At 38.6% G+C, this 10,050-nt stretch overlaps 1 protein-coding gene across 1 annotated transcript in view; it reads left to right on the top strand.

Moving 5' to 3' along the window:
- LOC102473336 (coiled-coil domain-containing protein 170-like) overlaps positions 1–9,306 on the top strand; it is a 32,229-nt gene extending 22,923 nt beyond the window's left edge. Inside the window, 6 exon segments of the mRNA XM_014584193.1 lie at positions 1,334–1,648; positions 2,416–2,433; positions 2,436–2,612; positions 3,973–4,200; positions 5,398–5,616; positions 9,050–9,306. Of these exon segments, the coding sequence (XP_014439679.1) occupies positions 1,334–1,648; positions 2,416–2,433; positions 2,436–2,612; positions 3,973–4,200; positions 5,398–5,616; positions 9,050–9,211 (1,119 nt within the window). The 3' untranslated portion in view covers positions 9,212–9,306.
- Positions 9,307–10,050: the final 744 nt, after the last annotated feature.

The following is a 10,050-nucleotide window of genomic DNA, read 5'->3' as shown; positions in this document are numbered from 1 at the left end:
TAAGAATTGGAAACTTATTTGCTGAGAACATATATGTGGATGTACTTGATTGAGACAATGCACAGTGTATTTTGGATGGAAAATTCATTTGTGTGTTGTGATGGTGTAAAGTGAACTAATAAATTAAAAAAATAAAAAAAAAAAAAGAATTCTCTGGGTGGTAGGAGAGAGGAGAAGGGTAAGGTTATCTTTATCCTGCTATGTTTATAATGGAACCAGGATGATTACAGGTATATAGTGGAAAGGTTGGAGGAAAGAAATTTGACTTCTTTCATTTATACTTTTGAATGATCAAGGTTATTATTATTGAGTTATATTCTATAATTCTTTATGAAAATGTCCATTTCTCAGTCAATGTTTTAGTAGTTAATAGTCTTAGCGGCCATTGACTGTCCTTGCCTGAATCAGTAATTTCATTATTTCAAAAATATTGATTTTTTAATTTCTCTCATTCTTTCTATATTTATGAATTCAAAATTTTCTGTAAAGAGTTTATCTTCTTCAACTGGGGCTATTTCATTAGCTGCTTCTCCAAACTAAATTTCCTGTGTTCTCCATACCATCATGTTAATGCTCTTGCTGTTCTAGTTTGCTTTGTTTTTAGATTTTTGCCATAGGGCTTGTGCACTCACCAGAGAGAGAGAGAAAAGAAAAGTGAGCACTCACTGGAGAGAGATAGGGAAAGTGAGAAATTACCCTCCAGGGGGATGGCCACCCTGCAATCTCTTCTCCATTTTCCTCCCAGGACTTTGGACATGCACATATGCTGGGTGTGTTTTTCAAGCTGCCAGGTCTGGGAAACACGCGCCAAGTCCAGGACTCAAACTGCGCAGTCAGCCATATGGGATCCAATGCCTTAACCACCATGCCTCCTGCTGCCCCCCTAGTTTGCTCTTTTGAGTATGCTCTTATCTCTTCTGTGACTTCCTTTTCTCACAGAGGCTACATGTACTGCCAGTCAGAAAGAGGGAGAAAGCACCCCCCAGTAGGGCATGTCACACTACAATCTCTTCTCCTCCATCTATCTTGATGGGATTTTAGACACACACACACACACACACACACACACACACACACAGAGCTGGCATATTTTTCAAGCCATAGGAGATGGGATTTGAACTGTTATTGGCCATGGGATTCAGCAGCCTTATCCAGCAGACCATGTGGGAGGTGGCCCCATTCCATGACTGACTCATTTACTTTTTATTTCTGTCAAGGGCTCTTTCTCCTAAAGTTTTATGCTATGACTATATTTATATTTCAAAAGAAGGAAAGTAGATGTCTTTGTATTAAATTCCAAATGGAAGTTTAACGTGTATGTTGACATATTTAGGATAAGAGTGAAGTTATCCCAGCCAAAAACTTTGAGAGAGACAACATTTTTCATATTGAAGAACCAAAAGATGGGCAGAAAATTTGGGATAAATGTCAACAGGATTTGATCCATAAAGAAAAACAAACATTTGAGTTCAACAGACCTCATTATCCATTCAGCTGGGAAACTAAAACTGTGAAAGCTCAATATCAGAATTTCCTTCATCAGTTGGCTATTCTTCTGAGTGACAGTGTTGTCCCTATACCAGCCACTGAGGAAGCTGTGAAAGAGAGGATTCAGGAAATCGGTGCAAATGAGCAGTCTTGGAAGTCTGTAAGTATACTGACATAAAAGTTATTTTTTCCATTTTGATTCTTTTAAGGTGTAGGGTTTTGTTTGTTTATTTTTTGGATTTTTGCCATAGGGTGAATGTACTCACCAGAGAGGGACAGAGAGAAAATGAGAAATCCGTCCCACATCCCGGGGAGTTGGCCACACTGCCGTCCCTTCTCCTCCATTCTCTTCTTGGGATTATGGCCACACAAGCACATGTGCCAGGCATGATTTTCACACCTTCAGGTCCAGGACTTGAACTGTACAGTTGACCACATGGGATCCAGCTGCCTTAACTACCACACCACCTGCTGGCCCCTAACATTTTTTTATATAACTTTCTCAGTAGTAATTGAAATGTCTTATTTTTTATATCAAAACTTTTTATGTTCTTTAAGTTTATTTCCTGAAAGAGAAACAGAGAGAGAGAGAGGTACCCTCAACTAGGTCTCACCATACCACAGACTTGAGCACAACTCCCATCCCTCTGTAGACTACAAGCAGTCAGGATTACAGGTATGCCTGGGATCTAAACCCTGGCCTCCCACATGGCTCCAGTATTGCAAATGGGCAATATTGCATAATCCTGTGTTACCATAACTGGGCCTCTATTTATTTTCAAAACCAAATTTTACACATGTCAAATCTTTTGAATAGTCTTCCCTATTCATCTACATAGTAGCTTAATGCCACTACAACGTCAGTATACAAAGAACTTGCACATCGTTTTGAAATTATAAAGTTTTAAGATATTTTTGTTCTTACAGAGAACTGAAAGTCTTTTTTTTTTGAGATGCTCACTAAGCGATTGGAGCATTTGCATCATCTTTATGAAGATTCTGATCAAGAATTATCCCAAACTGAAGAAAAGTATTGGGAACAAAAAAGACCCTTGCAATGTCTGGGAGGGAAAACAGCTATCAGTGACATTTTACAAGGGAGATCAGACTTGGACAGGAAGAAAGTAAGAATTTCCATGGCATCAGCAGGTGGCATGATGGTTAAGGCATTGTACTCCCACATGATCAATTGCAATTCAAGTCCTGGACCCAGGGGGCTGGAAACTCATGCTGGGCATGTGTACATGCGTACCCAAAATCCAAAATCCTGAGAGGAGACTGGAAGAGAAGGGATTGCAGCATGGCTGTCTCTCCTGGGGGGTGACTTCTCACTTTTTGTCTCTCTGTCTCTCTATAGCAAAAATCTCTGAAAGAAAGAAAGGAATTTTTCTGAAGTACGGGCATTTCTTTGACAATGAAAAATGATCAATCTTATTTTATTAAATAACTTCAACATTATCTAATGTCCAAAACTGTTAATATTTTTTATCCTTTTTTAATATTGAAAGAGGGGTGAAATTTTGCTATAATATTTTTTTCAGAGTCTCCCCTCCCCCTTTTGGGCATGCGTGCTTGCTAGAGAGAGAGAGAAAGAGACAGAGATAATGAGAGGGAAAGTGAGAAATCACCCTCCAGAGGGATGACCACGCTGCAATCCTCCAAGTATCTTGTGCATATATGCATACGCATCCAGCATGAGTTTCAAGCCACTGGATCCAGGACTCAAACCACTGTCAGCTTTGTGGAGTCCAGTGACGTAACTGTTATGCCATCTGCAGGCCCCTAACTTATACCTTTGATAGTTGTATAGTATTAGGTCTTTGAGAAAGTCATTAAGTATTTTTCTATGCTTTTCAAGAAGTATTTTTCTGTTTTTTTCTTTTTTTGGGAGAGGTTTTTTTTTTTTTTTTTTTTTTTTTTTGCTATAGGGCGCGTGTGCTCGCCAGATAGACAGAGAGAGACAGAGAGACAGAAAGCCAGAAATCACTCCCCAGGGGGAATGGCCACACCACAATTCCTTCTCCTCCATTCTCCTCTTGGGATCTTGGGCAAGCACGCACACGCGCCCAGCGTGAGTTTAAGCCACTGGGTCCAAAACTGGAACCACAGTCGACTACTTGGGAGTCCAGAGACATAGCCAACACACTAACTGCTGGTCCCTATTTTTCTGTTTTATAATGCAAAATGCGTCATGACTTTCCCAGCAGCCCAATATTTTATAGTGTGTATTTAACTTAGTTCATGCAACCACTACTATATTGTTGGACTATTAAAATATTTCCACTTTTAGTGCCATCACTTTTATTGTCATATTTTATTTTGCTGATTATTTTAATAATGCTTATGTATGATGAAAAATATTTTACTTACATAAGTACTGTCCCTCTTGCAGTTTACTAGTCTAAGTAGTTGCAATACTGTGCTAGTGTAGAACAATATATTACAAAACAATTACCGATTCAAATACTGTTGATTTCTGCAAAGGAAAATGCCAGGAATAAGAATTGTCAGACAGATGAACACAGCAAGAAGTTCAAACAGCTAGAAAAAGATGACATGCAACAAATGTTATTGAGTATACGACAGAATTTGCAGATTGCTACAACACAAAGATTGGAGGAAAAAATTCAAAAACTTCAGAAACAGCTCAGTGATTTGAAATTGTCTAATAAAAATATGAAAACTCAACTGACAAGAGTAAATGTCCTTAAAGTAAGTAAAGGAAGTAAGGCTTTATTTATTTATTTTTTTTAGAGGTTTTTACTTAGGGCTTGTATGTTTGTCAGAGAGAGAGAGACAGAGACAGTGAGAGGGAAAGTGAGAAATCACTGCAAGGGAGGATGGCCACACCATAGTCCCTGATCCTCTAGTCTCCTTCTGGGATCTTGGACATGCACACACACTGCCTGGGTTGGGTCTGGGACTCAAACTGCTGTTGGCCATGTGGGAGTCCAGCAACACGACCACTATGCCATCTGCTGGCCCCCCAAAATAAGAATTTTAAAAATTCACTTAACCTTTCGTTCATTACTATTTTAGCTGCATGTTTCTCATGAAACTTAAAAAAAGTAATATTGAAATTATTTTACCCCCGTTTGAGTCCCAGCCCCAGCAGCTTAAAACTCATGCTGGACGTGTGTGTGTGCCCAAAATCCTAAGAGGAGAATGGAGGAGAAGGGATTGTGGCATGATCATCCCCCTCGTGGGGTGATTTCTTGCTTTCTGTCTCTGTGGTGAGTGCATGTACCCTATAACATAAATCTCCTTAAAAAAAAAGAAATAGTATTATGAATTTCATTGAAGCCCCCATAGGGGGAAGAAGCCCCCTTCTTCCTATTCTTTAAAGGTAACTGATATTCTGAACTTTGTGATCCTAAATCCTTTTTTTTTTTTTTTTTTTAGTTTAGTCTTATATTGGGACATTAGGTAAAAGTTGTAATTTTGTGTTTTTTTTCTTTCTTTTGCTTGGACCTTCTCTATATTACACTTCAGTTATACTATTTCAAATGTAAATTATTATTTAAGCCAAACATGCACAAAATAATTGATGAACTGATATGCCAGTTTATCAGCATATTTCTCTTACTATAAAGCCAGATACTTTCTCTATTTCTGTATTTGTTCAGTGTCAGTTGAGAGACCTTTAAGGACATGGAAAACAAATTAAACCTTTTAAATTCCAAGTTTCCAGTTTACCAAAGTGCTCAGTCATTGTTGGTTATTAATGGGCACGATGATGGTGAGATGTGCTCTTAATTTAGAAATTGTGGAATTATTTTCCATATATCTATCTCATTCAGAAAAAATGAAGAAAGAAAGAAAATCATGGGCATTTTCATGCTTTTCTGTTATTTACAAGAGATTTAATCACAGTTATTTCTCTTTCTCCCACCCTGTACCTTCTCACAGGACAAAACAATTGAGAAGCTCAGGCAATCTTTAACAAAAGTGGAAATAATGAAAGATAAGACAGTTATGAAAACAGACCCCTGGAAAACTACATCAGACTCCGCAGAGCATGAAGCAAGAACAAACAAAGAGAGGGCCCATGAGATGTTAGATGCTGTCCGTCCTGAGCTCCCCACAGCAAAAAGCATACCCAAAGAAGTACCAGGACGAGAACAAGAGGTTTTTTGTTTTGTCTTGTACTATTATATCAAGAATTTAGTTAAAGTGATACATGCTTCAACTTAGACTTTAACTTAGACAAAAGGGAATTTATTGGCTTATGGAGACCAAGACAAATTAAACAACTAAGTCTTTGGGAGGGCAGAGATGCTCCCTGGGCCCCAGGGTCAGCACCTAGAGGTTTCAAGACCTCTCCCACTATTATCTTCTTGGCATCTGTGTGTCATCTTGTCTGTCTGATTGTCAGTTGGTTTTCTCCATGACAGGAAACATGACCACTGACATCCATGGATGTTTGTATTTAGATTCTGTGACATCAAAGAGAATCTCAAGAAATGTTCTTATTGGCCCAGTTTAGGTCAAGTGTCTATCCCTGGTCAATATATAGTGGTTAGGAACGAGAGATATGTTTTAGCTTAGGTTTGCGTACATATCCTTCAACTCACCAATAACCAATAACTAGGAGGGTCATAGGAGAGAATAGAGGCTTTGAGGAAACCATGCCTCTGGGGCTCTTTCATTTACTAAGAGAAGAGGGTAGTGCTACTAAACTTGCTTAGCTTTTCACAATCAAACCATTTAAGAGAATTTTTAAAAAGCTAATGGACAATTTTGGGTGATTGTTAAATTATATGTTACACCTTCATATATTAGTTGTTTAAGAAATTTGAAATTTTTGAGGTCAGATGGTGGTACAACAGTAAAAATCCCTTGTGGAAAAGTTCCCTGTTCAAATTCAGAGACCTCCTTGAGTATGCTGGGCACATGCTTTCTCATGATCATAGTGTCAAGACCCTGTGGGGGGTGCTAGCATTCTCTCTCTGACTCGCTCATGGGAAAAATAAGCAAACTTAAAAAATTTTATGTTGGGGCCAACAGGTGGCATAGTAATTAAGGTCGACCATGGTTTGAGTCCTGGACTCGGTGGCTGGAAACTAATGCAGGGCATGTGTGCATGCATGCCTAAAATCCCAAGAGGAGAATGAAAGAGAAGGGAATGCAGCATGGCCATCCTCCCAGTGAGCACATGCTCCCTATAGCAAAAATCTCTCTCCAAAAAAAATTTATGTCAAAGAAATTTGAAACTTCAGTGAACTCATGATTACTTAAAATATAAAATCATGGTATTAGCATTTCCCCACCATCTCTTCGGTGTCCCTTATTATATTTACAGTCAAATCTCATGTCCTTTGTGCCTTTGTAGTTCACTTTAATTTCTTAGGTGATTTTATGTGTTCTTACTTGAGTTAAATTATCACATCGTCCTCATCCACTAGACCTCTTGGACATCTTTCTTGCCCATATCTATTCTGAATGATAACATTTCTGATTCAAAAGGGAGCTTCCCCCCAGCAGATTCTTATTTAATTGATATTTAATTCACATCTGGTTGTTGTGTCAAATATGTTTTCGGTGCTTCATGGCTGTTTTTTTTTGGGGGGGGAGGGCGTGTTTTTATCACCTGAGCAGTTTGGATGATACTACCCTTCTACTTTCTTCTTAAAGTAATTTTGTATGGATATAATTTGCCATTTATCTCTTTACTTCAAAATCCCCTTAATTGCGGGACCAGCAGTTAGCATAATGGCTATGTCGCTGGACTCCCATGTAGTCAACCGCGGTTCGTGTCCCGGACCCGGTGGCTTAAACTCACGCCGGGTGCGTGTGCATGCGTGCCCAAGATCCCGAGAGGAGAATGGAGGAGAAGGGATTGCGGCGTGGCCATCCCCCTTGGGGGGATGATTTCTGGCTTTCTGTCTCTCTCTCTCTCTGGTTTTCTGGCAAGCACAGGCGCCCTATAGCAAAAACCTCTCCAAAAAAAGAAAAGAAAAAAATCCCCTTAATTGCCGCCTTCTGATGTTTTTACTTTTGGGTAGCTGGAGACAGGGTTTATATAATTAGATTTTTTAAACTCAATACCACCTTCTTCTGTTGGTTGGCACATGAGTTCAGTTTCTAAAGTTTACTAAATTAAGTCTTATTTTGGGGAAGGGAGTTTAAGTGATATTTGATTCAGCAATTCACTCATTTGAGTAAGTCCTTCAATTTCCAAGGTTTGATTTTTTTTTCCTTTTCTTTATTATTGGGCCTCTAAGGAACACCCTTCCAAAAACATCTATTTCCCTCAGAAAGCCAATCAGTTTGTCCTTTAGATCTGTCATTTCTGGTGCGACCCTGCCCCATTGTTTTCCCTTCCTCCCTGCCAGTGTTCTGATCTACCAGGTTTCAGATTTCTTCTTGGTATTTTCCTGTTGTGAACTGTCTGGTTCCTGGTGGTTAGGTTATTTGTGTTTTACACTGGTAGAAATGAGCTGCCCCTCTTGTGGAACTGCTTTTCCTTGTTTAGAATATATTTATTTTCCTACTCACCTGCAAATTGAAGTCTGGGGTATTCTTTAGTTATACTTTAGGCATGATTTATGGGTGGCTTTTATTTGCTTTCCTTGTCAAACATTATAGGGTTTTTTGTTTTTTAAATAATTACTTTATTTGGGGTCAGCAGGTGGAGTGGTGGTTAAGAGCACTGGACTCCCACATGGCCGACCGCGGTTCGAATCCCAGACTTGGCATCTTGCTTTCTCAATTTCCCTTGTTGTCACTCTCATTCTCACTCTGTCCCTTTCTGGTCAAATTAAAATAAATAAAGTTAAATAAAATATTTTTAATTACTTTATTCAATTTCATTTTTTTTTTAATTCTGTGAGAGAGAGAGAGAGAAAGTGAGAAAGCAAGTCACCAGGTCTGAGACTCAAACCATGGTTGGCCATGTGGGAGTCCAATGCCTTAACCACCTTGCCAGCTTGCCAGCCCTCGATACACTATAGATTTTGAAGATGAGTGAAGAGATGTACTTAGGAGACTGCTATTATCAAAAAGCAAATCAGAAGTTCAAAAAGTAATTACCTTATAGATAAAAAATAAAGAGCAGATGGGGCCAGCACGTGGCAGGGAGGTGCAGGTTAAGGCAGCTGGATCCCACGTGGCTGACTGTGTGGTTAGAGTCCTGGATCCAGCGGCTTGAAAAACATGCCAGGTGCATGTGTATGAAAGTCCAAAATCCTGAGAGGAGAGTGGAGAAGGGAGTATAGCATTGCCATCCCCCTTGGAGGGTTTGCTCCCTCTCTCCTCCCTACCCCACAAACACATGTGCCCTATAACAAACTGAACTAAAATAAAATAGAGCAGCAATACAGTTTAGTTTACAAAAGTGTAAAAGTAAGAGAAAAATCTGAAAATGCAAAGGAAATTATTTTTAAATAAACGGTTTTTATAATACAAGAAACCAGTCTTTACTTTGAAGTACTCTTTGTGGAATATGTTACAGTGTAAGATTACAATGTAAGATTACATTTCTAGTATTGATGTCATTACATGTAATAAGTTGGTAACCTAAACTATGGCATATCTTGATTTTTGTGATGATTCTTTATAGCTTGTTGACTTTCGAGAAACTATTATGAAGATGTTGGGATTTAACATGAAAACAGCAGACAAGGAAATCATCAATCAGCTTAAGCTTATAATACAAGTTTATGAAATATCTAACAAACCAAAGATTGCTTCTGATAGTCAGACTGGACAGAACAATGAATAAAGAAGTTTTACTTTTTCATTGCCACCAAAAAGAACTCAGCAGATATGGATGTTTCCTCTAGCATCTTGAATCTGGTTATGCTATGAATAAAATGCACTGGAAATTTTTCACTTAAAGCTGTCCTCTCCTATTATTTTCGGCATGTAAGTGTTTTTTGTCATAAACATATTTACAAATGTATTTATGGTCTAGTCTGGATTGTTATGTATAATATGTAATATTTATCTAAGGACATTTAATTATTAACTATTTTAAGCATGATGTTAATGAGAAACTTGTTCTCTTAGTTGCTGGACTCCCATGTAAGTCAACTGTGATTTGAGTCTCATATTACCAGCAGCTTAAAACCCACACCGGGCACGTATGTATGCCCAAATCCTGAGGAGAATGGAGGAAAAGGGATTGTGATGTGGTCTTACCCTAGGGGGTTATTTCTCATTTTCTGTCTCTCTGGTGAGCACACACACCCTATAAGCAAAAAATCTCTCTCAAAAAAAAAAAAAAAAAAAGAGAGGGAAGAGAGAGAATGTAATCAAGAAATATTATTTATTTATTTGTTTTTCTTTTTTAATGTGCCATAGGGCACATGTGCTTGCTAGAGAGAGAGAAAGTGAGAAATCACAATCCCCCCAAGGGATGGCTACTCTGCAATCCCTCTCCTCCATTCTTCTCTTAGAATTTTGGGCACACAAACACACATCCAGCATGTTCTCCAAGCACACAGTATTCCATATAGGATCCAGCTGCCTTAACCTCTGTGCTACCTGCAAGAATGCATAAATTTGCATAAATTTCTGGAAATTTACATAATTTTGCAGTAGTCTGGATTGAGTGTTTTT

Source organism: Tupaia chinensis, unplaced genomic scaffold, assembly GCF_000334495.1.
Source record: "Tupaia chinensis unplaced genomic scaffold, TupChi_1.0 Scaffold000075_1, whole genome shotgun sequence".
Taxonomy (NCBI): domain Eukaryota; kingdom Metazoa; phylum Chordata; class Mammalia; order Scandentia; family Tupaiidae; genus Tupaia; species Tupaia belangeri.
Note: the sequence above shows the minus strand (reverse complement) of the source record. Positions and strands in the feature narration are given on the sequence as shown.